The sequence below is a fragment of the Lagenorhynchus albirostris genome, chromosome 5 (genome assembly GCF_949774975.1).
Source record: "Lagenorhynchus albirostris chromosome 5, mLagAlb1.1, whole genome shotgun sequence".
In the NCBI taxonomy this organism is placed as follows: domain Eukaryota; kingdom Metazoa; phylum Chordata; class Mammalia; order Artiodactyla; family Delphinidae; genus Lagenorhynchus; species Lagenorhynchus albirostris.
The window spans coordinates 36,918,983-36,945,339 of record NC_083099.1 but is presented as its reverse complement, the minus strand read 5'-3'; the positions used below and the strand labels follow the sequence as shown (position 1 = coordinate 36,945,339).

Sequence of the window (26,357 nt, the reverse complement as noted above, 5' to 3'; positions counted from 1 at the left end):
GGCAATGCTAAACTGAGATGCAAGGAGCAGTTTTGTTATTAATAGACACATTGCCTAGGAGAACATCTTAACCTTCCATCCGCCTTTCTCATCCACTGTGGCCCTCATCTCTGCTGCACATCAGCCACCTGCTCCCTGGCCACAGGCTGGCTCTTGCCTTGATGCATTTCTGTTGCGTGATTTTAAAATGTCTCCCTCTGTGACCACAGCCTCCGCTCTTTCCAGAGCTTTCATTCCGTTATTCCCATTCCACCTGCTGTTGGCCTCCTTGGCCTCCATTTTCTCCCTACCTGTCAGCCCCTCCTCTGTTCATGTCCTTCCTCTCAGGAGTGGTCCAGCACTTCAGGCTCTTTGCCACTCCCACCTGTTAAACTATCCTTTCTGGATCTTGAATGTCGATGGTGAAACCATGCAGCTCTGCAGTGGTCCCACCATCAACTCTGTCTCAAATCTCCACTGACCCACACGTAGTGCTGCACTGCCATCCCAACTCCACCTGATCAGTCCTCTATCCTGTTCTCCACAGTGGCTATTTTCAACCTCGTCTCTCCTCAAACATTTGTTCTCATCACTTTCTCCAGTAGATGGCGCCATGTCCTCCTTCTCAGAAAGTAGGAGCTTCAGATGGGACCATGTCTTTCAACTGCATTGCCTTCAGCCTAATCCAAGCCACCATCATCTCTTGGCAGTTCTGCTGCAGTAGCCTCCCAGCTCACTGGCCTCCCTGCTTCCAGTTCTGTTCTCTCAGCAGCAAGAATAGTTATTTTGGTAGTATCAGAAAGTTTATCCTTACTTCCTCTTCTTTCCATTTTTCTTTATTGTCTGCAAAAAGGAAGACTCACTTCCTATATTTTCCCCAAAACTTTTTATTTTGAAATATTTCAAACCTCAGGAAAGTTGCAATAAGAATAAAATGAACACAGTATCTCCAGCACCTAGATTCACCAATTAACTCATTAAATTTTGTTACTTTTGCTTTATCTTCCTTTCATGTGTAAATGTGTGCATAAATATACATATACACATACATATATACTTATCCACATGAAAGGGAGAAATAAAGCAAATATAACAAAATTTAATTATATATATGTGTGTATATATATGCATTTTCTTTTCTTTGGAGAGTCATTTGAGAGTAAGTTAACATCATGACCCCTCCTGTATAGCCACAATACAGTCGTTACACCCATGACATTTAATATCGGTACAATAGTATATTTTTTCTATTTTATTTTATTTTTTTAGACCATCAGAACTTTATTCATTTTTTAAAATTTTATTTAAAAAAATTTTATACAATTTTTACAGGTTACTTTCCATTTACAGTTATTACAAAATATTGGCTGTATTTCCCACGTTGTACAATACATCCTTGAGCCTATCTTATACCCAATAGTTTGTTGGTACAAGAATGTTACCTAATATAAAATCTATATTCAATTTTCCCCCATTGTCCCCAAATTGTTCTTACATCTTCTTTTTTTCTTTTTAGATTCAGAATCCAATTAAGAGTCACACATTGCTTATAGTTGTCATTTCTCTTTGGTCTTTTAAAATATAAAACAGTTCTCCAGCTTTTGTTTTCATTATATTGATATTTTTAAAAATGCCCAAGCCAGCTGTGTCCAGACTGTCCTTCGGTTTGGATTACCTGATTGTTTGTTCATGATTAGAATCAGACTAAACATATTTGGCAGGAATACTACATGGGCAATGTGTATCCTTCTCAGTGTATCATATCCGGGGCCATATTATGTCAGTTTATCCCAGGATTGATAATGTTACTTGGATAAGGAGGTTTCTTCCAGGTGTTTTTCACTGCATCGGTATTTCTTTATCTTTGTAATACATAGTCTTTGGGGTTAGAGTAATCATTTAAATGTATGAGGATTATCTTCTATTATAATTAAAATAAAATCCAACCTCCTTATTGTGATTTATGAGGTTCTCTGTCAGGAGATTTTAACTCTTTTTTGAGCCATAGAACCCATTGGCATCTGATGAGGCCTTTGGACACCTTCTCAGAATAATGTGTTTGCATAAAATAAAATAGATAAAGGTACACAGGACAGATTATATTGAAATTCACTTATCAGCATATTAAAAACAAACTGTGACATACAAATACGTATGCAATAAATAGCAGGTTCTAGAGGGGGGTTGAATAACTATTAGAATTTTGAAGTTGTGATAAGTATGGGTGATACACGGAGATTTCTGCAGCAACTATAATGTGACTTGAAAGCATCTGTGATTTCTGCCAGGCACAAAATTACAGTACTAATACTCTACTATTTGTGCTTTAGTCAGAGGCTAATGAAAATATAGTTTCTCCCCCCTCTAGTCCCCCTGAATTCTCAACCTGTGATCTCTCACATTGTTCATATCTCTGAGAATGAAATAATAATTTTTCTTGCTCCTAATCAGAAAATTGATTGTCATCTTTAATTTTCACCTTTTCTTTGCTCTCCACATCTACTCAATTAGCATCTCTTGGACATTCTACCTCCCAAATCTCTCCCTAATCTTGCTACCACTATCCAGTTCCATTCTCCCAGCATGTCACCTGGATTACAGCATGATGAAGCGGACACTGTTATCTTAGGTTTACAGATGAGGAAACTGAAGCACAGACAGTTACACGACTTGCCAAAGTCCAGCACAGGAACCAAGTGTCGAAGCAAGAAGTTGTTCTTCAAGCCTGTGGCTTCTTAAATTCCTTAATTTAGACTTAAATTAATCCTCTTAAATTCCTTAAAATTAAGGAATTTAATTTTATTTTCCTTAGTCATATTTATTAGCTGTCCCCAAATCCAAGACTCCCAATGGTACAGTTTTACCACAGTGTTCTATTCTAAGGAAAAACTTTTAACATCAAAGAATTAATGGAAAACTAGTAAACTTTAGCTGTGATTTATTTAGTGAACAAAAAGCGTGTCTATCCACCTAACTGTCTCAAAATGTTTTTCTATCATACCTCTAGCTCATATTCCATGAAGCTCCCTCCAAAACTGTATTCTCCTTAGTCTCCAAGCTCCTAAAAATATGTTTTCCCAGACTTCATAATTCTCTCCTTTCTGGGTTCCTTAGGATTTTATTCCTTCATTGCTACTTATCCAGTGCTGGCAGTACAAAGGAGAGATTACAGATGACAAACAAAGGAGGATCCCTCTCCCAGAGGGCAGGGGATATGGGGGAGGTAAAGGTGAGGAAGAGGGGAACTAAACACTCATATTTTTCTTTTGATTACCTTTTCATCTTTTTATTTTTAAATACTTCTAAATTTACATCACAGTACACAATTGATTTAACTACCTTAAAGTGCACCAATCAAATGTGGATAACTTGATTAATTATTGTGTAAGCAGATCAAGGTAGAACATATCCAGAACCCCCAGAAGGCTTCCGTCCACCCTCCCAGTCAATATCTACTCCCAGCCCTCCCCTCCCCCCATCAAATACCAGTCCCTGTCAAAACAGATTAATTTAGTCTGTGCTCAAACTTTATGTAAATGGACTCTGACGGTATACACTCTTTCGTCTGGCTTGTTCCACATTATGGCTATGTAGCACAACTTTGTTATTTTTTTTATTGCTGTGTAGTATTCATTAGATGAATATTCTGCAGTTTATCCATCTTACTCATAATGGACATTGAGGTTGCTTCCAATGTGTGACTATTATGAATTCACCTGCTCTGAGCATTTCTGCATAGATAGACACTCTCATTTCTGTTGGGTATATACCTTCAGCTGGAGTTGAAGGTTCATTGGGTTAAGTTTTTGTAGCATTAGTAGATACTGGCAAATAACAATGTAATCTTTTTTTTTATTCCTGCTTCATAGTTGACTCTGTTGAATCTGGTACAATTTCTCTTTCTTAGTAAGCACCTAAATAAATGGGTTGCTGTTGATATGTGATATTTTGGCCAATATTCTTAAATTAACATGTGTAGAAATTTATGAGTTGTAGTAATACTTTCTTTATCTATATAGATCATTGATCCTTTTGTAGAAGTTGAAATTATCGGATTGCCAGTAGATTGTTGTAAAGATCAGACTCGTGTGGTAGATGACAATGGTAAGATTATAATAATCTCTGTTCACTTTTAATAAGGATGCTCTAGAAATAGAGTTTGCACTGAAAAAGAGAATTTGTCTACATGGAAGAGAAACAAATTTCTAAAATCTGTAACTGCCATCTGAGTTTTGTTAAGATTTTTCAACACATAAAACTAAGTAAATATGGTATTGATGCATGGTATATTTTGATGGATGTTGTAATCTAGGCTCTCAAGACTTCTGCTTTTGAAGCAAATGGTTTTTTCTAGTGAAATGAATGATATTTTAAAGATCTGGGTTAAAACTTCATGTAGGAAAATGACTCGTTATATTTTTATATTGTTTTCATGACATGAGTTGCTTCAAAGTTCTCATTTGTGAAGCCCACGTCCTAATGATTTCTCATTTTTTTCTGGAGCATGTACAACTGTAAAGGCAAGTGCAGCGTGCTCTGGCAAGTTTACTTCTTGAATATGTACTTGTGGTGCATGGGCAGCGTTCTTCTTCTGTTTTGGCCATCATGTAAAGAAAACTTTCTTTACTCAAGCCTCATGTCTTTTTCTTAGTAATCTTCTAAGGTTGTATTTATTCATACATATGACAAACATTATGGCATGCCTGTTTTTCTCAATCTCTAGTCCTTAATACTGTAAAAAATCTAAACCCCAATCCTCAAAATGCTTGGGAAGTTAGAGGTTCCTAGAGAGACCTTAAGAGGAGTTTAAGGAAAGGAATTTGAGGGTTCAAGAGTAGCACAAACCTGTTACTTAGGAAATGACATGCTTAAAATAAGCAAACTTCCCATACTGCATTTTCCTACCAATGCTCAATATATTATTTTTGGTCTCAGAAATAATTGAGATGTCATCACTAAGTCAACAAAAAGTATCCCTTCTCTTGTTCAGGAGGGACATCTCAATGATTTTCAGTCCATAATTTTTTCATTAGCTAAGGCATTAGGGTTAAGTGGCTGATGCCTTCTGAATGCATACATTTAATAACATGAATTTTCATTTTTAGAAAAGAAAAACAAACTTACAGAGTGCTTAAATTTTTATCAGTTTAATTATTTTATCTGAGAGAATTTTACCAAGAAATAAACGTGGTTTTGCCTTTTAGAATTTGAGTTGAATTATATGCCTTTCCTATTTATTTTCAGTAGCTATGAAAATATGTCATCTTTCATGTATTAAGGTCTTGCTTCATGAGAAGCCACTGGAAATCAGCAGTGCCTCGTCTCCTTTGGCTCTGTCACTAGTTGCATGATGTTAGGCATGTTATTTTCTCTGAACATCAGTTTTCTCAACTATAAAATGAGCATTATATTTCCTATGTTGAAAAGTGAGCATGGGTTACTTGTGTAATTTTTAAGTGTTATATATTTTTGAAAGTCAGTAATATATATTTTTTCTTAATTAGAAAAAAACCTCTGCCCTGCCACCCTTAGAGGATTACCATAAGAATTAAATAGGATGGTATATGTACCATAGCATTGAAACCTTACAAAATGCTTGCTGGTGATGCTTACAGCAGCAGAATCTTTGGTGGTTGAGAAGCATCATTCTACTGGGGTGGGATGGGGGTGGGGGAGAGGAGTCATTCTTTATTGCTTTTGCTAAAACATTATTCTTAGATCGCTACTGTAGATACTTTTTGAGTTTATTGAAACATTCTAGATATTGTCTAAAAGAGCTTTCTCTACAATGCAATGTGGCATCAAAGATTATTAGAATTGATGTAATAATTTACAGGCAATTTCTTACCGATTATTTTCTAGCAATGGGGTAAATTCCAAGGCTTTATTTCACTAAGGCATCCCGGGGTGGCTCAGTTGTCTTCACGAGTTTAATAACCATTGCAAGCAATTTTCACTGTCTGCTTTGCAGATGTTGCTGCTAAATCATTTTCAGCCAACCCCTTTGCTTTTCTAATTTGTCTTTTCCTGTTTCTCTGAGGATTTAACCCTGTGTGGGAAGAAACCCTCACATTTACAGTACACATGCCAGAAATAGCTTTGGTTCGGTTCCTTGTGTGGGATCACGATCCGATTGGACGAGATTTTGTTGGGCAAAGAACTGTGACCTTTAGCAGCTTAGTGCCTGGTAAGTCTGGCTGGCCTTTTCTCTCTAGACTGACCATTTCTTTTCTTTGGAAGATTTAATATATGATATGTGATATACATGATACATGGCATATATGATATATAAAATATGTGTTATATGATAATGTGAGTGTTAACATAAAGAACTATAGTAAAGTCAGGTATTTAATTCTGTTGCACCCGTGGGAAAGCCAAACACAAGTTCAACTCAAAGGAAACTACTTTCTCTACTTTTATCAGGCTACCGGCATGTCTATTTGGAAGGACTGACAGAAGCATCCATTTTTGTCCACATAACAATCAATGAAATCTATGGAAAGGTAAGAAAAATCACGGGGCTTAAAGCCACATGCAACAGTAATATGGTCCTTAATAAAGTTTTCTAATTCATTTCATAAAAGGGAACGTGTATCTTGACAAGCTGTTTTTTTAACAGAAAACTCTAGCGAAGCCCAGCCCACACTGTGCTCCGTGTGCTCTCCTGCCCACAGGTCTCCATCCGTGTGCGCTCCTTCCTCTTTTTAGGGGTGTGTACTGCTTCCCTCCACCTAGGGGCCCTCTCTGGGCTTAAAAGAATTGAGAAAACTATTACTCTCTAGGGCAATCATTTGTTTGACTAAAACAGGAAAGATAGACTTACATATTTGAATTTTATTATAATCCTTAAAAAGACCCAGCTGACTGCAGTGGGAAATGTAGTCTCAGATGTTTGAATTACCTGTACTAACTGGGCTATGATCCCAGCCAGTTCTAGGCAGGATGCATTCATTCAGTGCCATTGTATTCAACTGGAAACCTGAAAATCATGAATGAATTAAAAGCCACCCACAGGACTTAAAAGGAAGAGACCATAAAAGTGTATTCTAGCTCTTTGCTGATGCCAATTTCTTCATTGCAGAGCTCCCTTGAGATTTACAAATCAGTAGGCTGTCCTCTGGTAATGCCAAGTAATTGGGGACTTGGCCACTGGAATCAATTTTCAGGACTAGATGTGATTTGGAGGGACTGTAGCATTGACCAGGGCCCGGGAATGTCCAGTGCTCTTTATCAGAAGGTCTGCATTGCCTGGAGCTCCTCCTCCAGAGGTATATACATTCTCTGTGCTTCCGTTTCCTTATTTGTACATGTGGGGTAAAAATAGTACCTACTTCATAAACAAATACTTTATTTTTAAAAAGCTGCCTGGCACATAGTAAATGCTCAAAAATGTTGGCGAATATTAATATTATTAGAGACTATAATCCAACTGGCAGGTAGTGGACCAATTTGGCCTGAAATAGGAGGTATGTGTTTATTCTCACATCCATCAGTTGGGAGGGGTGAGGTGCTAAGGATCCTAATTTCTAAGAGTGATAAAGTTTTACGACTTTCTGTGTTTAGTCCTGGGTTTCTATTGGTGCTTGTTGGGCTCTCTCCTCTGGCCTAAACATACACAAATGTAAATGATCGAAAAATGATTCTTGAATTTCTAGGAATCCCAGGTGAACAAAGCAGCATCTCTAGCACTTAACATGCTTGAGGGAAATAATAAAAATCAGTGTGTTAAAAACTTGAGCCAAGAAGGTGTTCGGTAGGACTTGTGTTCTCTTTCCTTAAATAAATGTCCATGTGTAAGTCATTAATTACTTGCAAGGGGTGTTTGGGTTGATATGCGTAAACCACAACATGATGGTGGCGAACTGAGCAATGAATGAACTTGTGACTAAAAATCCAACGTGGGAGAAAGGGTTTATAGAGCATATGTGTTCTATCTCCTTCTGTTTTTACTTGTGCAGCCTTCTTGAATGAGCCCAAAATGTGTTTTGTTGTGCTTTTCTCCCCCTTGCAGTGGAGCCCTTTAATACTCAACCCCAGTTACACTATATTGCACTTTCTAGGAGCTACAAAGGTAGTTTCTCAGCATGGTGCTTGGTTCTTGCTGGCGCGTTTCTCTTTCAGTGGTCACGGCGGCATGCTCGCTCACATCGCTCCATCTTCCTGCTTACCACTTTAAAACATGCATCCGTTGCTTTAAGGTGGCTCAAGTTCATTACAGTCTTTTCACTGTGGAAACTCTTCCTACCACCTTGTCATCTTCGGGCAGAAAACTTGTGGGAAAGCTTGGTTGTGAAAATGGGAGGCTGCCTTCCTCCCGAAGTCAGGTTGATAAAATGTGCATGACGTTGTGCAAACATGCTGTGAGCTGCTATTTTCTTGGTTTGAATATTCTTCAGTGGCTGTGAGATTTCGTTTTGTATCCATTTTTCATGGAGCTGTCATTTAAAAGGCAAGCAGTTGACACAGTGGTATTTGCTTAACTTGTGCTTGGTCCTTTTGTGTCTTCAGAACAGACAGCTCCAAGGTCTGAAGGGGCTGTTCAATAAGAATCCCAGGCACAGCTCTTCAGAAAACAGTTCCCATTATGTTCGGAAGCGATCGATTGGAGATAGGATTCTGCGACGCACAGCCAGTGCTCCAGCCAAAGGCAGAAAAAAGAGCAAAATGGGCTTCCAAGAAATGGTAGAGGTAAAGGATTCTGTGTCTGAGGCTGCAAGAGGACAAGATGGGGTCCTGAGAAGGACCGCACGGAGTTTGCAAGCACGCCCTGTCTCTATGCCTGTTGACAGAAGTCTTCTGGGGGCTCTGTCGCTGCCTATATCTGAAACTGCAAAAGACACAGAAGGAAAAGAAAACTCTCTGGGTAAGATGCTTTAAGTTTCTCTAAGAATACACCCCTTTAAGGCCCATTTTGGTCCCTAATTACTATTATTACATGGCTGACATTTTGTAGTCAAAGTAAAATATACTGAAAAATAAATCATTACAGTACATTACAGTGTTACCTTTTAGACCATATTTTAAACTTTGGAGAGTGCGTGGTAAAAGAGCTATCTCCTAGTCACCTAAAGCCTCAAAATAACATTGACATCTGAAATTGACAGTGAGGGGTCAGATGTGATGGAATGGAGCCTACGGGTCTATGAGGCACAACAGAGGGAGATGAAACCTGCAAAATATTAGCAGAGATCACGGTTTTCTAAGTGGGCACAATATTTACTGGTTTTCTGAGGAAGAATAGAATTAAATGGACTTTTCTGAGGTTGAATTTAGTTATATTTCTTTCCCACCATATAACATGTTTTCTACAATTGGAAATGTTTATGGAGAAAGGAAAAGCCAGATGTTAAAAGTAATCCACCTTCTTCACTTGAGAAATCTTTGCTTCCACAAGAGGTAGCTTATTAGCTGTTTTCCCATGGCGTCGTTTCCCTGACCCCTGGATGTTGGCAGGGAAGGAAGCAGCATGTCTGCAGCTCCTGTCCATTCATAGATTCCTCAGGCATAGGAAGCAGGCATTACCCACCTTTTCCCCTAATTTGAGCATAATGCTTCACTCATATCAAGAACGTGATAAAGAGTGATACCTGCTTTACAGTGTACCAAAGAGCTCTTGCCTTGTGTCTGTGACTCTTCCCCCACCCTATTTTAGATAATTTAAGCACCCAAACTGTGTCCATGTGAGGTCTCTGCAACAAATGTTTTAATTAAATCAAAATCACTTCAGACAGGAGAATGTGATACCTGTTTCTTTTAGCAAAAGTCTTTCATCATGCAATCTAATTTCAATTATCTATTTTCTCACAAACACCACTTTGCTTGTTTTGATTTTTATTGTAAGATATTGTAGGGAGACAAACCAATTTTTGAATGGTTTATTTGAAGGAGAAAAAGGCAGTTAACAAGTTTGAAATTTTGCTAAGAGCAGTATCAGAGAAGAGGTGAAATATATGCTTTAAAATTTATTTCAAAACTCCATTTTGGGGGAAAGTAAACTACATGTAAATATAAAAAACTCCATTTTGGGGGGAAAATAAAGCAAAAGAAATTAGTAATAATTAATCCTGTAATGCCACAATTCAGATGTTACTACCATTAAGGTGAGTTAGAAAGCAACAGTTATGTTTCTTTCCTCCCTTTAAAAAACAGGAAATTTATATAAGTTATTCATATATATATAGCATAATATATTTAATAATACTTAAGTATAAAACTTATAAATATGGAGCAGTACATAACCATGCAATGATTCAAGTTATCATGTAGAAGAAAAATTAAGTGGAAAAAATTCAGAATAAAAAATTGTATACATAATTCTATCCCTCTACAAAAGCTTACAGTGGCTGTCTGAGTGGTAACATCATATAATCTTTATTTTTTTCCTTATAATTTTTGGGTTTATCAAATTTTTATGATGATTTTTTTTAGTTAGGAAAATATTTAGTAAAAAGTTAAACATATTTTCTTGATTCTCATAACTGAAAGCATAAAATCCGTTAAAATAATGTGATTAAGAACACTTGAACACCTAATATCAATATTGTCTTAGCACTATTCTAAACAGGATGGGGTACCCCAAATTACTTTGAATTGTGTATTTTTATAGTTTTCCTTACTGTGCCTGATATCTTACTGCCTCTTTTAGGGGAGAATACAATATGAAATTTATGTATTAAAACCAAAAAATAGGATCAATGGAAAATTAGATATTAGCAATGGTATAAAATTGGTGACCAAGTCTTTATTTTTACATTTTAAAGTCAACAGATACTGATATTTTAATGCATCTATTGCACCCTCCAATTTGTTTTAGAAATTAATTGGTTAAAATCAGTATTTTGACAAAATGTTTTTCAAAATGATTTGTGTGGGTTTTTTTTTTTTCTAACACATGTATAACTTTGAAAGCTTACAGTATCTTGCTTACAGGTACCACAATACTTTGTTTAACAGAGCTGTCTTGTTCTGTTTCTATTGCCATGCTTCTGTGTAGTACAAATCTGAATAGGAAACAACTTAAGGTAATCTTCACTGTAAAAGTATGGTAACTCATTGACATTTTTTTTTACAATGGATATTACATCCTTAGCTGATGTAATAGCTATTCAAAGGGAAGTTTCAGTGAAATTTTACCATTTATCCATCACACAGACACTTTGTTGCAAATCTATGCGATCCATAATTATATTGTCACGATGTAACAGATTTACATTTTCCATTTGTCTGTCTGAAGACAAACATGAGTGTTTGCAGGTCCTACATAAAGTGATACCTGTCACTTAAGATATTGTTTGTTTCATTCAGCAGAAGATACGGATGACAGAAGAGATGGGAAGGCAAGTATAAAAGACCAACATTTTCCAAATTTCAACAAAAAGTTATCCGCTTCCTCCAGTGCTCTCCTCCACAAAGACATCAGCCACGGGGACTCTGCTGTTTCTACCGCCAACTTGTCAATCACAGAACAGTTGCTACCAGGTCCAAAGGGTGGGAGAACCAAATCAAATGTGTTAAGTGATCGCCAGGAACACCAGTGTACCAACAAATCCCTCTCCCCAAGGCAGCATTTGGCTCGTGACCCTGCAGTTAGCCTAACACAAGATCTATGTGGTGTGAAAACCAAGGAAAATGGGAATGCTGGGGGCTTCGTGGTAGGGAAGAGCGCATTGTCAGGAAGCATCCTTTCTCAAAGCAATCTGGAGATTAAGAAGCTGGAAGGTAATTGGGATAAGGGCAGAGCTGCAACATCCTTTTCTTTGTCAGACGTCTCTACGCTCTGTTCTGACATACCTGACTTACATTCCACTGCAATTCTCCAGGAGAGTGAAATTTCCCATCTTATTGATAATGTCACTTTGACAAATGAGAATGAGCCTGGCAGTTCCATCTCAGCACTGATTGGCCAGTTTGATGAGACCAGCGACCAGGTTAACCCCACAGTTTTGTCTCATCTTCAGAGCCCCAGTGTGATAGCAGGCCATCCTCCCTTGCCTACCATGGACCTAAAAATGCCCTTCAAGCATGGCTTTTCCAGTGGAAAACCCAAGTCATCCTTCCTGTGCTCATCTCCTGAGCAGACTGCATTCTTGGGGCACGAGAACTCTGAATGCTCAACACATGCAGCTGTTTGTGAATCTATCTGCACTCCTGTCTCTAAAACTAAAGCAGATGATGACCTTTCTGGGAAGACCAAGACAGGGGCCATGGAAAACAATCTGCCTCTGTCCTCTAATAATCCTCACTGCTGGTTACTAAAAAGTCCCACCCACAAAAAAGACTGGGAAATACTGAAGAACCACAGCCCTGCCACTTCCACTGACTTGACACTGAAAGATGTAATGGTGGATCCCACTCTCTGTTTAAATTCTGGGGAGAGCAGTCTCGTGGAAATGGATGGAGACTCACAAAGTCTGCCTTTAACAACGTATGGATATAGGAGAGAGGGCACAAGTCACCTCGCTTCTCCTTTAAAACTGAAATACAGTCAGGATGTGGTGGAACATTTTCAAAGAGGCTTGAGAAATGGCTACTGTAAAGAGACTCTCCACTCTTCTGTCTCTGAAATATTCAACAGTAGTATTCAAGATGTCAAAAATCAAAATATTTCTCGTCTAGCCTATCAGGGTGCTGGTTTTATGCATAACCATTTCTCAAATTCAGAAGCAAAAAAGAACCAGACCCCTGGGCCCCTGTCTAGCGTTCAAGACATGCATGACCCTGCCCCCGAGCGGTCCACACACCCTCCTCTGCCTGCTCTGAAGCTTCCCAGTCCTTGCAAATCCAAAAGTCTGGGAGACTTAACATCAGAGGACATCGCCTGTAATTTTGAAAGCAAGTACCAGTGTATTAGTAAGAGCTTTGTTACAACGGGCATCAGAGACAAGAAGAGCGTAACTGTGAAAACAAAGTCGTTAGAGCCTATAGATGCCCTGACCGAACAGCTGCGGAAGCTTGTGTCCTTTGACCAGGAAGACGGCTGCCAAGTGCTGTATTCCAAGCAAGATGTCAATCAGTTCCCCAGGGCACTGGTCAGAAAGTTGTCATCCAGAAGTCAGAGCAGAGTGCGCAACATTGCCAGTCGCGCCAAGGAAAAGCAGGAAGCCAACAAGCAGAAAAGTGTGAACCCCAGCCCTGTGGGAGGAGTGGTTCTTCGAAGCAAACCCTGCGCGCCGGCGCCCGTGGGGAACCGGCACTCCACCGGCTCGTACATCGCGGGCTACTTGCGGAGCGCCAAGGGTGCCTGCGGCGTGGAGGGCCGCGGCATCCCCGAGGGCGCGTGCGCAGCCCTGCGCTCCGGGCATGCCGACCAGTTCTGTTCACATCATTCCGTTTTGCAGACCGAGCCGAGCAGTGACGATAAACCAGAAATTTATTTTCTTTTGAGACTGTGAATTACATAAAGCTGCATTTTTTTTTTTTTACATTTTAAATAAGCTGCATTTTCACTGTTTACAAGATATTCTGTAGAATGTCCGAGTTTTCAGTAAATACGGTCCTTGGCTTTGAGATGATTTTAAAATGTATTTTTAAACTTGTATTACCGTCTCCCTTTGACTCCATGTGTCCTTCTTGTTCATGCGTTTGTATATAGCTTCGGGTGACATTTCCCATGTACCTTTCTGATCTTTCTCCCCTGAGGTATAAACTCTATTGGTATGATGTATGTGCATGCCCTAGATGTGAAACTTCTCAGCAGCTTGGTTTCTACCGTCCGTATGTTTCACCAAGATGCTCTTTACTCTTTGTCCTCAGATCACAGTCACAAATGTAGTCATTTTTACTGTCTGTTAAGAGATTTTACAAAGGACAAAGGGAGGAATTCTTTATTTTAAAGCCACTATCATTTTTCCTAGTTTTTGTTCTTTATTAAGAAGCCCAGATGCATTTTTGTAACTCATTTAAAAGAAGATTAAAATAGTTAACTTACCTTTTAAGATTTCTCTACCCCACCCAGAAGGAGAGTTCAAAGGAGATTGGTACCGGCTCCCTCCACACCCTCTCTTTTTTTTTTTTTGCCACACCCTCTCATTTTTGAGTAGGCTGTGAGGGTATGAGGAATAAAGCAAACTTCTGTATATAAGGACAAAATTGTTTGTTTCACATAAATTTTGTTACATATTTTTGCTAATGGCTTTGTATGTAACAACACAGTTGCCAAGCTATTTGTTGTACTTTTGAATTTTCTGATTAAATTATAGACTGCAAATAATGGCTTTCAGAATGAGGGACTTCCAGCAGATGCTAACAATAACAGTAGCACAAGTTGAAAACTTCCCAAAGCTTTCCAGAAAAAAAATATTTTCTCATGATAAAACCCAAGTGAATAGATATTTAGAAGAAAGCTTTTCCCTTCAGGGAGCCAAGTAACTATATTTTAGTACCAATATACATTATTTTCACTGTGAATCCATTTTTTATTGCATGTTCAGATGTCCCTCTTTGCTTTTTTGTAACATTAATTGCAATGATGATGTTCTTGGAGTTCATGAAAATATAATTAAAGGAGATTTTTAAACACTTCGTGAATTTTTTTTTTTTTTTTTTTTTTTTTTTGCAATTGAAGCTCATGTGATGACTGTTGAGTAGAGAACCCGAACCACTCAGAAATATTTGCCTTTTCATCTCTGTGCAGCAGAAGAGATCACTTCTACAGGGACAGTTTTAAGCAGTGTTTCATGTCTTTGAGTGTTCTCACTGTGCTTTAAAGACCATATTTGTAAGGCGACTTGAGAAGAAATTCAATGTAATGAGTTTATTTGCATTTGGTGATGATGTTGCTAGTTTAAAAATCCTTCCCAAATCCTGCGTGTGACAGGGGGGTGGGCGGGGGGGGGGCGGTGGAGGATATGCAGGCAATGCAGGCAAAAGGCTGTATTTGGCAAATTAAGCCACCTGAATCTTTGTTGTGTGTGGGGAGAGTGGGGAGGAAAACAGTTAGACTCCCCTTTCTCTCAGTTCCCAACCCTGAACTTCTCCCCAGTGCTGAGGGTCTTCCTCTCTTTGGACAAGCACTGGGACGCTGGTTGGGGTAGGGGTGTAATAATGAAAGGAGAGGGACCCATTTTCCATCCCTTAGTGAACCTGAGATATTTCATCATCTTGGGGGTTCTGAACCCACAAAGTTCCATCCTTAGACCTTGGTTTGTTTTTAAAGTATCTTTGTCTTAAAGAGATTAACATGGTATAAAGTTGTTGAAATTCATTTGCAAAAAGGTATAGAATTTATCTGCCTTTTATAATTTGATGGAATATGTATTCTTTTTTTTTAATGGATATAGAGGCATTCTGATTATTTATTTATTTGGTTGTGCCAGGTCTTAGTTGCAGCTCAGAGGCTCCTTAGTTGCAGCTCACGGGCTCCTTAGTTGCAGCTCACCCACCCCTTAGTTGCAGCACATGGGCTCCTTAGTTGCAACATGCGGGCTCCAGTTGTGGCATGTGAACTCTTAGTTGTGGCATGCGTGTGGGATCTAGTTCCCTGGCCAGGGATCAAACCCAGGCTCCCTGCATTGGGAGCGTGGAGTCTTAACCACTGCGCCACCAGGGAAGTCCCAGAAATCTGTATTCTTAAAAAAATCCAGGAGTTTACATATGGATGTCAACCCTATCTCAGGGTGATTTAGTAGTAACATAAATGGTTGGTGCCAAGTGATGGGTTATGAGACCAATCCCCCAGGTACCCTGTGTGTCTGTCGCCCATACATGAAGTATTCTTCTACTGATAGACTTAGGAAGAGGAGGGAAAGTGAATTAATGATTACTATTTGGGGGTTGCCTAATAAGGAAGAGGAAGCAATAAAGCTTAAATTTTACTGCAAGCTTTCAGTGCTTGGGTTAGACTCCTGACCAGGGTTTCATTTGTTTGGAAGATGGATCAGGGACTCACTCAGTCACAAGGAAATCACACAGCCAGTGAGATCTCAAGCAAGATATTAACAGGCTTTCTAATTTTTTTCTTTTGAGAGCTAGAGAGTCCAGGAAGCCCCCATTCTCTGCCAAGTCTGACTAGAGCAAGCCCTGTGAGGTTTCATAGTTCTCTCATTTGACTCCTTTCTTAGAGGCTGAATGGAATATTCCAAGCCTGGGCAGCGACAGGTGCCTGGGAGAGTTGCCTGCAGCAGTGGCAGTATCCACAGAGGACAGAATAAAGCTTCTTTTTTTTTTCTTTTTTTAGTGACTCAGCTATATATATATATATATATATATATATATATATATCCCCATATCCCCTCCCTCTTGTAAAGCTTCTTAACATAAATCTGATCAAGCCATCTTTCCCACTTAAAACCCTTTAGTGGATCCCCATCTCTTATGGAATAAGGTTCCATAACCTTTGCATATAAGGTCTGCTATTCGGTACCTTTGTTTCTATAGCCTGGTCTCCTCTGCCTTAGACTGCCCTTTCCTCCTTTACCCACTACCTTTTCCAAGATGTATCCTGGAGGGTCCTTTCCTCTAGAGAGCCTTCTCTGATTGTCATCTCCTCTTCCCTGGTTGTACCCAACCCATCAAGAATCCCTCAGCTCCATTTAGGAGCCTTTGACTGCACTCGATTGTATCAGTCTGTTCACTTGTATGCCTCCCCCACTAGACGTAGACCTCTCTGAGGGCACTGATTAGGCCTTGTGCCCTTTCCTAGCTCAAGGCCTGGTACTTATTTGTATTCAGTAAATGTTTGATACATTGATGAATGAGAACTTAGGGAAAATGTGAGAGAAAACCTGTGTCTGCTGTCACAGTTTGTTGTGTGCAGGGAAGGAGGAGGAAGCACAGAATCTTGTTTCAAGTGTGGTGATGACTGAATTTATCTTTGTTTCCCTTTAATTTTTTCATTTCCCTTTTTCCATCCAGCCCATCTTTTTCTCTCCTTTTTAATTTAGTATCTATTTCATTCCCCATGAGTAAGAGTAGCTGATTTTTGTAAAGGATTCTGCAATTTAAAAATAGTTTTATATGTGGTGCATCTCGCTTGGTCCTTACAACAATTTTGTGAAGAGATGAGGTTATTATCATTTCATAGCTTCCGAAAATTAATCTCAGTGAACGTGTGATTTGCCCAAGGTCATGGGGCCTAGGAAATCACCAAGAAAGGTTAATCCAACTCCTACTTTGGTTCTCTTTCCTCTATACACCATTGCCTTTCCTGAAGACTTTAGTGCATATTTGGTTAGCATCCTTTCTGGGCTAGAGACTCAGCTGGCTGCTGGGATTATGAGAATAGGGACTTGTCTTTAGGGAGCCACCAGCTGGTAGAGATGCTGAGACATAATGTATTGGTTTTGTTCCAAATGTCCAAACGTTTAGAAACAATATTACGTGTGGTAGTTGAAAATATAAGGAAAAAGAATTAGAAAGTTATGTTGCCATGCCTATGACGTCCATGAATAACCCAGTTTTTGAAAGTTAATAAACTTTATTTTTTAGAGCAGTTTTAGGTTCATAGCAAAACTGAGCAGGAAGGACAGAGATTTCCACTATGCCCTCTGTTCCCGCCCATACGCCCCATCCACAACTTCCTCCACTATTGACATCATCCACTACAGTAGCTGTATTTACTACAGTTGATGAACCTACAATGACACATTGTTATCACCCAAAGTCCATTGTTAACATTAGGGTTCACTCTTGGTGTATTGCACATTCTGTGGGTTTTGATGAATGTATGATGATATATATCCACCGTTGTGATATCATACAGAATAGTTTCACTGCCCTAAAAATCCTTTATGCTCTGCCTATTCATCCCTCCACCCTCCACCCCCAAACCCTGGAGACCATTGATCTTTTTACTGTCTCCACAGTTTTTCCTTTTTCATAATGTCATATACTTGGATCCATACAGCCTTTTCATATTGGCTTCTTTCACTTAGAAATACTCATTTAAATGTCCTCCAGGTCTTTTCATGTGTGATAGCTCATTTCTTTTTAGTGTGAATAGTATTCCATTGTCTGAATGTACTACAGTTTATCCATTTACCTACTGAAGGACATCTTGGTTGCTTCTAAATTTTGGCAATTATGAATAAAGGTGCAATAAATATCAATGTGTAGGTTTTTGCATAGATATAAGTTTTCAGCTCATTTAATTAAGTACCAAGGAGCATGATTACTGGATCATATGGTAAGAGTATGTTTAGTTTCATAAGAAGCTGCCAAACTGTCTTCCAAAGTAGCTGTACCGTTATGCCTTCCCACCAGCAATGAATGAGAGTTCCTATTGTTCCACATCCTCGCTAGTACTGTTCTTCTCCTTCAATATTGAATTGGTTGTTCTGGGTCTTTTAATCTTCATATAAACTTTAGAATTAGTCTGTTGATGTCCACAAAATGTTGGGACTTTGATTGGAATTGTGCTGAATCTATAGATCAAGTTGGGAAGAACTGACATCTTGACAATATGGAGTCTTTCTATCCATGAACATGCTATCTCTCCATTTATTTTATTCTCCTTAGATATATTGATATTTTATTGGAGTTTTGAGGTTTGCTTCATAGAGATTTTGTACACATTTCGTTAGGCTTATACCTAAGTATTTCATTTTGGGGGGGGTGCTAATGTATAAGGTAGTGTGTTTTTAATTTCAAATTCCACGTGTTCATTCCTGGTATAAGGAAAGCAATTGATTTCTGCATATTAACCTTGTATCCTACAACCTTGCTATAGTCATGTATTAGTTCCAGGAGGTTTTTAAAAATTTTTTGTCAATTCTTCTAGATTTTCTACATAAAGAATTATGTCATCTGTGAACAAAGACAATTTTATTTCTTTTTCAATCTGAATACCTTTTATTCCTTTTATTGTTTCCTTTTCTTGTCATGTTGTATTAGCCAGGACTCCCAGTACAATATTTAAAAACAGAGATAAAAGTGGACATTCTTGCCTTATTCCTGATATTAGCAGGAAAGCTTCGAATTTCTCACCATTAAGTGTGATGTTAGCTGTTGGTGTTTTGTAGATGTTCATTATCAAGTTGAAGATGTTCCCTTGTATTCCTGGTTTGCTGAGAGTTTTTATCATAAATGCATGCCGGCTTTTGTCAAATGCTTCTTTTGCACCTATTAATATGACCATGTGATTTTTCTTCTTTAGCCTGTTGATGTGGTGGGTTACATTAATTGATTTTTGAATGTTGAAACAACCTTGCATACCTGGGATAAAGCCCACTTGGTCATAGTGTATAATTCTTCTTACACATTGTTGGACTTTATTTGCTAATATTTTGTTGAGGATTTTTATGTCAATGTTCATGAGAGATATTAGGCTGTAGTTTTTAAATAATGTCTTTGTCTGGTTCTGGTATTAGGGTAATACTGGTCTCATAGAACGAGTTAGGAAGTATTCCCCCTGTTTCTATCTTTTGGAAGAGACTGTAGAGAATTGGTATAATTTCTTCTTTAAATGTTTGGTAGAATTCACTAGGGAACCCAATCTGGGCCTGGTGCTTTCTGTTTTGGAAGGTTATTAATTCAATTTCTTTAATGAATATAGATTTCTTCTTTGATTCATAGGTTATTTAGAAGTGTGATGTTTAATCTCCAAGTATTTGGGGATCTTCCAGTTGGCTTTCTATTATTGATTTCTAGTTTAATTACATTGTGGTTTGAAAGCAGGCATTGTATGATATATATTCTTTAAATTTATTAAGGTATGTTCTGTGGCCCAGAAAGTGGTCTATCTTGAATGTTACATGTGAGCTCGAGCAGGATGTGTCATCTGCTACTGGATGAAGTAATCAATAAATGTCTATTATGTCCAGTTGACTCATGATGTTATTGAGTTCAACTCTGCCTTTACTGAATTTCTGCCTGCTGGATCTGTCCATTACTGACAGAGAAGTATTAAACTGTCCAACTCTATTAGTGTATTCCATCTATTTTAGTTTTTTGCCTTATATATTTTGACACTCTGTTGTTAGATACATACACATTAAGGATTCACCCCTTTATCATTATGTTAATGTGCATCTTTATTCCTATAACTTTCCTTGCTCTGAGTCTGCTGTCTGAAATTAATGTAACTATTCTCACTCTTTTTGATTAGTGTTAGCATGGTATATCTTTATCTCTTTACTTTTGATCTCTATGTGTTTTTATATTCAAAGTGGGTTTCTTATAGACAACATATAATTGGGCCTTGGTTTTTGATCCACTCTGACAATCTGTCTTTTAATAGGTTTATTTAGATCATTGATATTTAAAATGATTATTGATATGGTTGGATTAATATCTACCATATTTGTTACTATTTTCTATTTGTTGCCCTTGTTCTTTGTTCCTATTTTTGTCTTTCACACTTCTTTTGCCTTTTGTGGTTTTAATTGATAATTTTATGATTCCATTTTTAATGGTTGCCCTAGAGTTTGCAATATACCTTTACACCTAATCCAAGCCCACAGACATACCCTGGAGATTTTGAGGGTTCAGTTCCAGACCTCCACAATAAAGTGAATATCACAATAAAGTGAGTCACATGAATTTTTTCATTTCCCAGTGCATATAAGTTTATGTTTATACTATAGTGTAATCTATTAAGTGTGCAATAGCATTATCTCTGAAAAAATGTACATACCTTAATAAAAAAATACTTTCGGGCTTCCCTGGTGGCGCAGTGGTTGAGAATCTGTCTGCTAACGCAGGGGACACGGGTTCGAGCCCTGGGCTGGGAGGATACCACATGCCGCAGAGCAACTAGGCCCGTGAGCCACAACTACTGAGCCTGCACGCCTGGAGCCTGTGCTCCGCAATGAGAGAGGCCGCGATAGTGAGAGGCCCGCGCACCGCGATGAAGAGTGGCCCCCGCTTGCCACAACTAGAGAAAGCCCTCACACAGAAACGAAGACCCAACACAGCAAAAATAAATAAATTAATTAATAAACTCCTACCCCCAACATCTTAAAAAAAAAAAGAAAACCACAGCTTTAAAGAAAAAAAAAAAAAACTTTCTTGCTGAAAAATGGTAACCATCACCTGAGCCTTCACCAAGTTGTAATGTTTTTGCTGGAGGAAGGTCTTGCCTCAGTGTTGATGGCTGTTGACTGATCAGGGTGGTGTTTGCTGAAAGTTGAGGTAGCTGTGGCAGTTTCTTAAAATCAGACAACAGTGAAGTTCACCACATTGATTAACTCTTCCTTTCATGAATGAGTTCTCTGTAGTGTACAATGATGTTTGATAGCATTTTACCCACAGTAGAACTGCTTTCAAGATTGGAGTCAGTCCTCTCAAACCCTGCCACTGCTTTATCAACTAAGTTTATGTAATATTCTAAATCCTTTGTTGTCAATTCAACAGTCTTCACAGCATCTTCACCAGGAGCAGTTTCCATCTCAGGAAACCACTTTCTTTATCATCCATAAGAAGCAACTCATTCATTAGAGTTTATCATGAGATTTCAGCAATTCACTCACACCTTCAGGCTCTACTTCTGGTTCTCCTGCTATTTCTACCACTTCCTCTACTGAATCACTTCCTCTACTGAAGTCTTGAACCCCTCAAAATCATCTATGAGGGTTGGAATCGACTTCTTCTAAACTCCTGTTAGTGTTTATATTTTGACCTCTTCCCATGAATCACAAATGTTCTTAATGGCATCTAGAATGGTGAATCCTTTCCAGAAGGTTTTCAATTTACTTTGCCCAGGTCCAACAGAAGAATTGCTTTCTATGGCAGCTATGGCCTTATTAAATGTATTTCTTAACGAATAAGACTGGAAAGTCAAAATTACTCTTTGACCCATGAGCTGCAGAATGGATGTTGTGTCAGTAGGCATGAAAACAACATTAATCTCATTGTACATCTCCATCAGAACTCTTGGGTGACCAGGTGCATTGTCAGTGAGCCATAATGTTTCAAAAAGAATCTTTTTTCTGAGGAGTAGGTCTCAACAGTGGGCTTAAAATATTCAGTAAATCATGTTGGAAACAGATGTGCTGTCATCCAGGCTTTGTTGTTCCATTTACAGAGCACAGGCAGAATAGATTTAGCATAATTCTTAAGGGCTCTAGGATTTTCAGAATGGTGAATGAGCAGTAGCTTCAACTTAAAGTCACCAGCTGCATTAGCTTTTAACAAGACTCAGCCTGTCCTTTGAAGTTTTGGAGACAGGCATTGACTTCTCTCTAGCTATGAAAGTAATAGATGGCATTTTCTTCCAATATAAAGCTGTTTCATCTACATCGAAAACCTGTTATTTAGTGTAGCCACCTTCACTAATTATCTTAGCTAGCTCTTCTGAATAACTTGCTGGAGCTTCTACCTCAGTACCTGCTTCTTCATCTTGTACTTCTGTGTTACGGAGAAAGCATTTTTCTTTAAGTCTCATGAGCCAACCTCTGCTGGCTTCAAATTTTTCTTCCACAGCTTCCTCACCTTTCTCAGACATCAGAGAATTGAAGAGAATTAGCGCCTTGCTCTGAATTAGACTTTGGTTTAAGGGAAGGTTATGGCTGATTTTGATCTTCTCTGGAGGCTAATAAAACTTGCTCCATATCAGCAATGAGGCTGTTTTGCTTTCTGATCATTCATGTGCTTGCTGGAGTAGCACTTTTAGTTTCCTTCAAGAACTTTTCCTTTGGCTGTTCAGTTTGGCTGTTTGGCACAAGAGGCCTAGCTTTCAGCCTATCCCAGCTGTTGACATGCATTCCTCACTAAGCTTTTAATTAAAGTGAGAGATGTGCAACTCTGTTTTTCACTTGAACACCTAGAGGCCATTGTAGGGTTATTAATTGCCCTAATTTCAATATTGTTGTGTCTCAGGGAATAAGGAGGCCTGAGGAGAGAGGGAGAGAAACAGGGAATGGCTGGTAGGTGGGGCAGTCAGAACACACACATTTATTAAATTTGCTGTCTTATATGGTTGCAGTTCATGGTACCCCAAAACAATTACAGTAGTAATATTAAAGATCACAGATCTTCATAACAAATATAATAATGAAAAAATTTGAAATATTACAAGAATTACCAAAATGTGACATAGAGACATGAGGTAAGCAAATGCTCTTGGAAAAATGATGCCAGTAGACTTGCTTCACTCAGCGTTGCCACAAACCTTCAATTTGTAAAAAGTACAATAAAGCAAAGCACAATAAAACAAGGTATGCCTGTGTACCACTCCACAGGTAGTGTGAATACATTATAATAGCAAAATAATCCTAATTCCTCCCTTCCCTTGTTTCATTGCTGTCATTCATTTCACTTGCATATATGCATATATAAGCACATATACATATATACACATATATATACGTTTTATATGTACACACATAAGTATACATAATCAAAAACGTTATTGTAATTATTTTGAATAAATTGCTAGCTGTTAGAAGAATTATGAAAAATCAGTTTTTATTTGGTCTTCACTTATTCATTCTCTGATATTCTTCTTTATGTAGATATGAGTTTAACCTATATCATTTCCCTTCTTTCTGAAGAATTTAACATTTCTTGCAACGTAGGTCTACTGGCAAGAAAGTCCCTCAATTTTTGTTTGTCTGAGAGTGTTTTTATTTCTTCTTCACTTCTGAAGTATATTTCAAAGGGTACAGAGTGCTCGGATAATAGGGTTTGGTTGTTGTTTGTTTTTTTTTTTCTGAACACTTTAAATATTTCATTACATTCTCTTTTTGCTTCTGTGATTTCTGGGGACAAGTTGGTTGTGACTCTTATCTTTGTTGCTCTGTAGATAAGGGTTTTTTCCTTCCAGCTTCTTGCAAGATTTTTCCTTTAGCTTTGATTTTCTGAAGTTTCAATACCAATCTGTAGTGGTTTTGCTGGCATTTATCCTGCTTGGTGTTCTCTGAGCTTCCTGGATCTGTGGTTTGGTGTCTGACATTTAATCTGGGGAAATTCTCAGTCATTGTTTTTACACATAGTTCTTCTGTTCCTTTCTCTCTTTTCCTTCTATTTCCATTATGTATATGTTATACCTTTTATAATTGTTCTACATTTTTTGGATATTCTGTACTATTTTTTGTAATTCGTCGTTCTCTTTGCTTTCCAGTTTTGGAAGTTCCCATTGTCATCAAGTTCAGAGATTATTTCCTCTGCTGTATCTATTCTCCTAATGAGCCCATCAAATGTCTTTATTGATCTCTAGTATTTCTTTCTGATACTTTCTTAGAATTTCCATCTTTCTACTTCGTGTTCTTACATGTCCTGTTTTTGCATGTTGTCTACATTTACCATCAAGGCCCTTAGCATATTAATCACAGTTTTTTTCAAATTACTGTTGTGATAATTCCAACACTCCTACCATATCTGACTCTGGTTCTGATGATTGTCATTCCTCTTCAAACAGTATTTTTTGCCTTTTAGTATGCCTTGTAATTTTTGGTTGAAAGGTGGATGTGATGTACCAGGAATTGAAGTATGTAGGTCTTTAGTGTTGTGGTAACATGTGGAGGAGGAGAGGGCAGCATTTGAAAGTTCTGTGATTAGGTCTCCCTCTTCTCATGAGTCTGTGTGCCTCGACTGTGAAGTTCACCGGTACTTCTCAGTATTCCCCCCCCCACCCCTTAGGTGGTACAGGATGGTTAGAGGGGGCTGGAGTTGGGTGTTTCCCTTTCCTCAAGTTGGTCAGGCTCTGATAAAACCCCAGCAGGTTAAGTTTTGGTAAAATAGTTTCTCCTGGGGGTGGCGGGTGGGGGTGGTTGTTGAGAAGACAGAATCCTCTAGCATATTTCAAAATGGTTTCTTTTCCTTTGGTCAGTTCTGATGAAAAAAAAAAAGTTGCCCAAAGATACCATTTTCAGCTGAAAACCCAAACAGTACTTTTTTTTTTGCTGACTCCTCCTGGAATCACCTCTCTGGTTTGGTGGGTACTTTTTACAGAGCAATGAGGTTTCCCAAAATGGAGCCTTTCTCTGGGCTGTTTGGTTCTCAGGAAGGCAGGCCCATACCTTTTCCCCTCCTCTGCGGAGAGGGCAATATGCGTTAAGCTGAAAAGTTACCTTCCAAAAGTGAGACAGGGATTAGACTGCTGCTTCAGAACTATGGAATTATCTGGAATGTTTTACAAATGGCTGCTACATCAACAACAAAAAAGGTAATTATAAAATATGTACATCACAGCATGCTTTTAAAGACACTTTGCTCACATTCCCTTAAACGGTTGTTCCCAAAAGTGCTCAGCCTCTAGTCCAACTGGAATCTCTGGAGAGATTCAGATTCAGAGACAGTTTGGTGAAAAGGACACAGGGGAGGGGGTGGGAGACGTGATGAAAGGAGAAAGCAGCCTTCCAGTTAGAGATCAGCCATCAGTTTCAAGGTCAGCTTCCGGCAGGCTGGCCTCAGCGGAGTCGGGGTCAGAGGGAGGGGCAGCGCAGGGCGGGACTAGGGCGCTCTACATCTCACCCAGGTCAAGCAGAGTCTGGTGCAGCATCCTTTGTGTACAGAGGTGCTCCTCTTTGGTGCATTTCAGTTTATCTTCCAAATCTTCAACTGTCTTATCCAGCTTGGCTGCGATCTCTCAGCAAACTCAGCACGGGTCTCTGCCTCCTTGAGTTTATCAGTAAGAATCTATCTCTTCCTCACATTTGTCTTCTTTTTGAGAGTCCTTTTTTTCAGCAGCACTCAGACACTTCAGCTTCTGGTCCACCAATCTGATCTGCTCATCCGTCTCTGGGCAACGGGACTCTGCCAGCTCAGCTCGCTCCTCTGTGCCTTCCAAGTCTCCCTCAATAATCACCAGCCTAAGAGCCACCTCTTCGTACTTCCTACCTGCCTCTTCTGCAATGTGCTTAGCTTCTTCAAGTTGGATTTCCTGGAGCTCCGTTTTTTCTTCCTCTTTTAAGGCTCGGTTTTCAGCGACCTTCATGGCTCTCGCTGTCATCAGCAGCTTTCTCGGCTTCCTCCAGCTTTTCCAGGGCAGTGGCCAGGCGCTGTTGAGCGCGGTCCAGCTCCTCTTCAACCAGCTGGATCCTACGGTTCAAGGAGGCCGCCTCAGCCTGTTCCCAGGCCGCCTTTCTCCCTCCACTTCCGCGGGAGGCGCTCGGCCCTTTCCTCCGCGTCACCGGCCTGCTGCTGCAGAACATGGCTCTCGCGCTTCACCGCCTCGTTGGTGACCCCCGCCGTGGTGCCCACCCGACCCCTGCTCGCCTTCGGGTTCCTGCCTCCTCTGCCCAGAGTTGCAGCTGCTTCTCACCCCTACTTCCCCTGGAGCCCCTGCTTTTGGATTCGTGTACAGGACCTGAACATGCCACCATGGCCACTTTGTTCATTAGCCCATTGTGCAAGCAGTGAACTGAGCAAGGAGAGAAGCTGACTGACACCCAGAAAATAAGTCATTCTATCTACCTGGTTATTAGGAGTCTCTTTGTGGCATAATGTGGCAGTGATCCATTTCTATAGGACCCAATATAGCATACTAAAAAACTGTCTTT

The 26,357-nt window shown here is 39.1% G+C and overlaps 1 protein-coding gene and 1 pseudogene across 2 annotated transcripts in view; one reads left to right on the top strand and one right to left on the bottom strand.

Moving 5' to 3' along the window:
- The window catches only part of PLCH1 (phospholipase C eta 1), a 212,200-nt gene extending 198,717 nt beyond the window's left edge, over positions 1 to 13,483 (top strand). Inside the window, exons 18-22 of one of the 2 annotated variants that reach the window (XM_060149873.1) lie at positions 3,999 to 4,083; positions 6,020 to 6,166; positions 6,406 to 6,485; positions 8,491 to 8,845; positions 11,290 to 13,483. In XM_060149873.1, coding sequence (XP_060005856.1) covers positions 3,999 to 4,083; positions 6,020 to 6,166; positions 6,406 to 6,485; positions 8,491 to 8,845; positions 11,290 to 13,373 — 2,751 coding nt within the window. In that variant the 3' untranslated portion in view covers positions 13,374 to 13,483. Of the gene's footprint in view, positions 1 to 3,998; positions 4,084 to 6,019; positions 6,167 to 6,405; positions 6,486 to 8,490; positions 8,846 to 11,286 lie in introns of both variants that reach the window. The other variant, XM_060149872.1, reaches the window with a different exon arrangement.
- An 11,820-nt stretch (positions 13,484 to 25,303) lies between these two features.
- LOC132520448 (tropomyosin alpha-3 chain-like) lies at positions 25,304 to 25,918 on the bottom strand (annotated as a pseudogene).
- Positions 25,919 to 26,357: the final 439 nt, after the last annotated feature.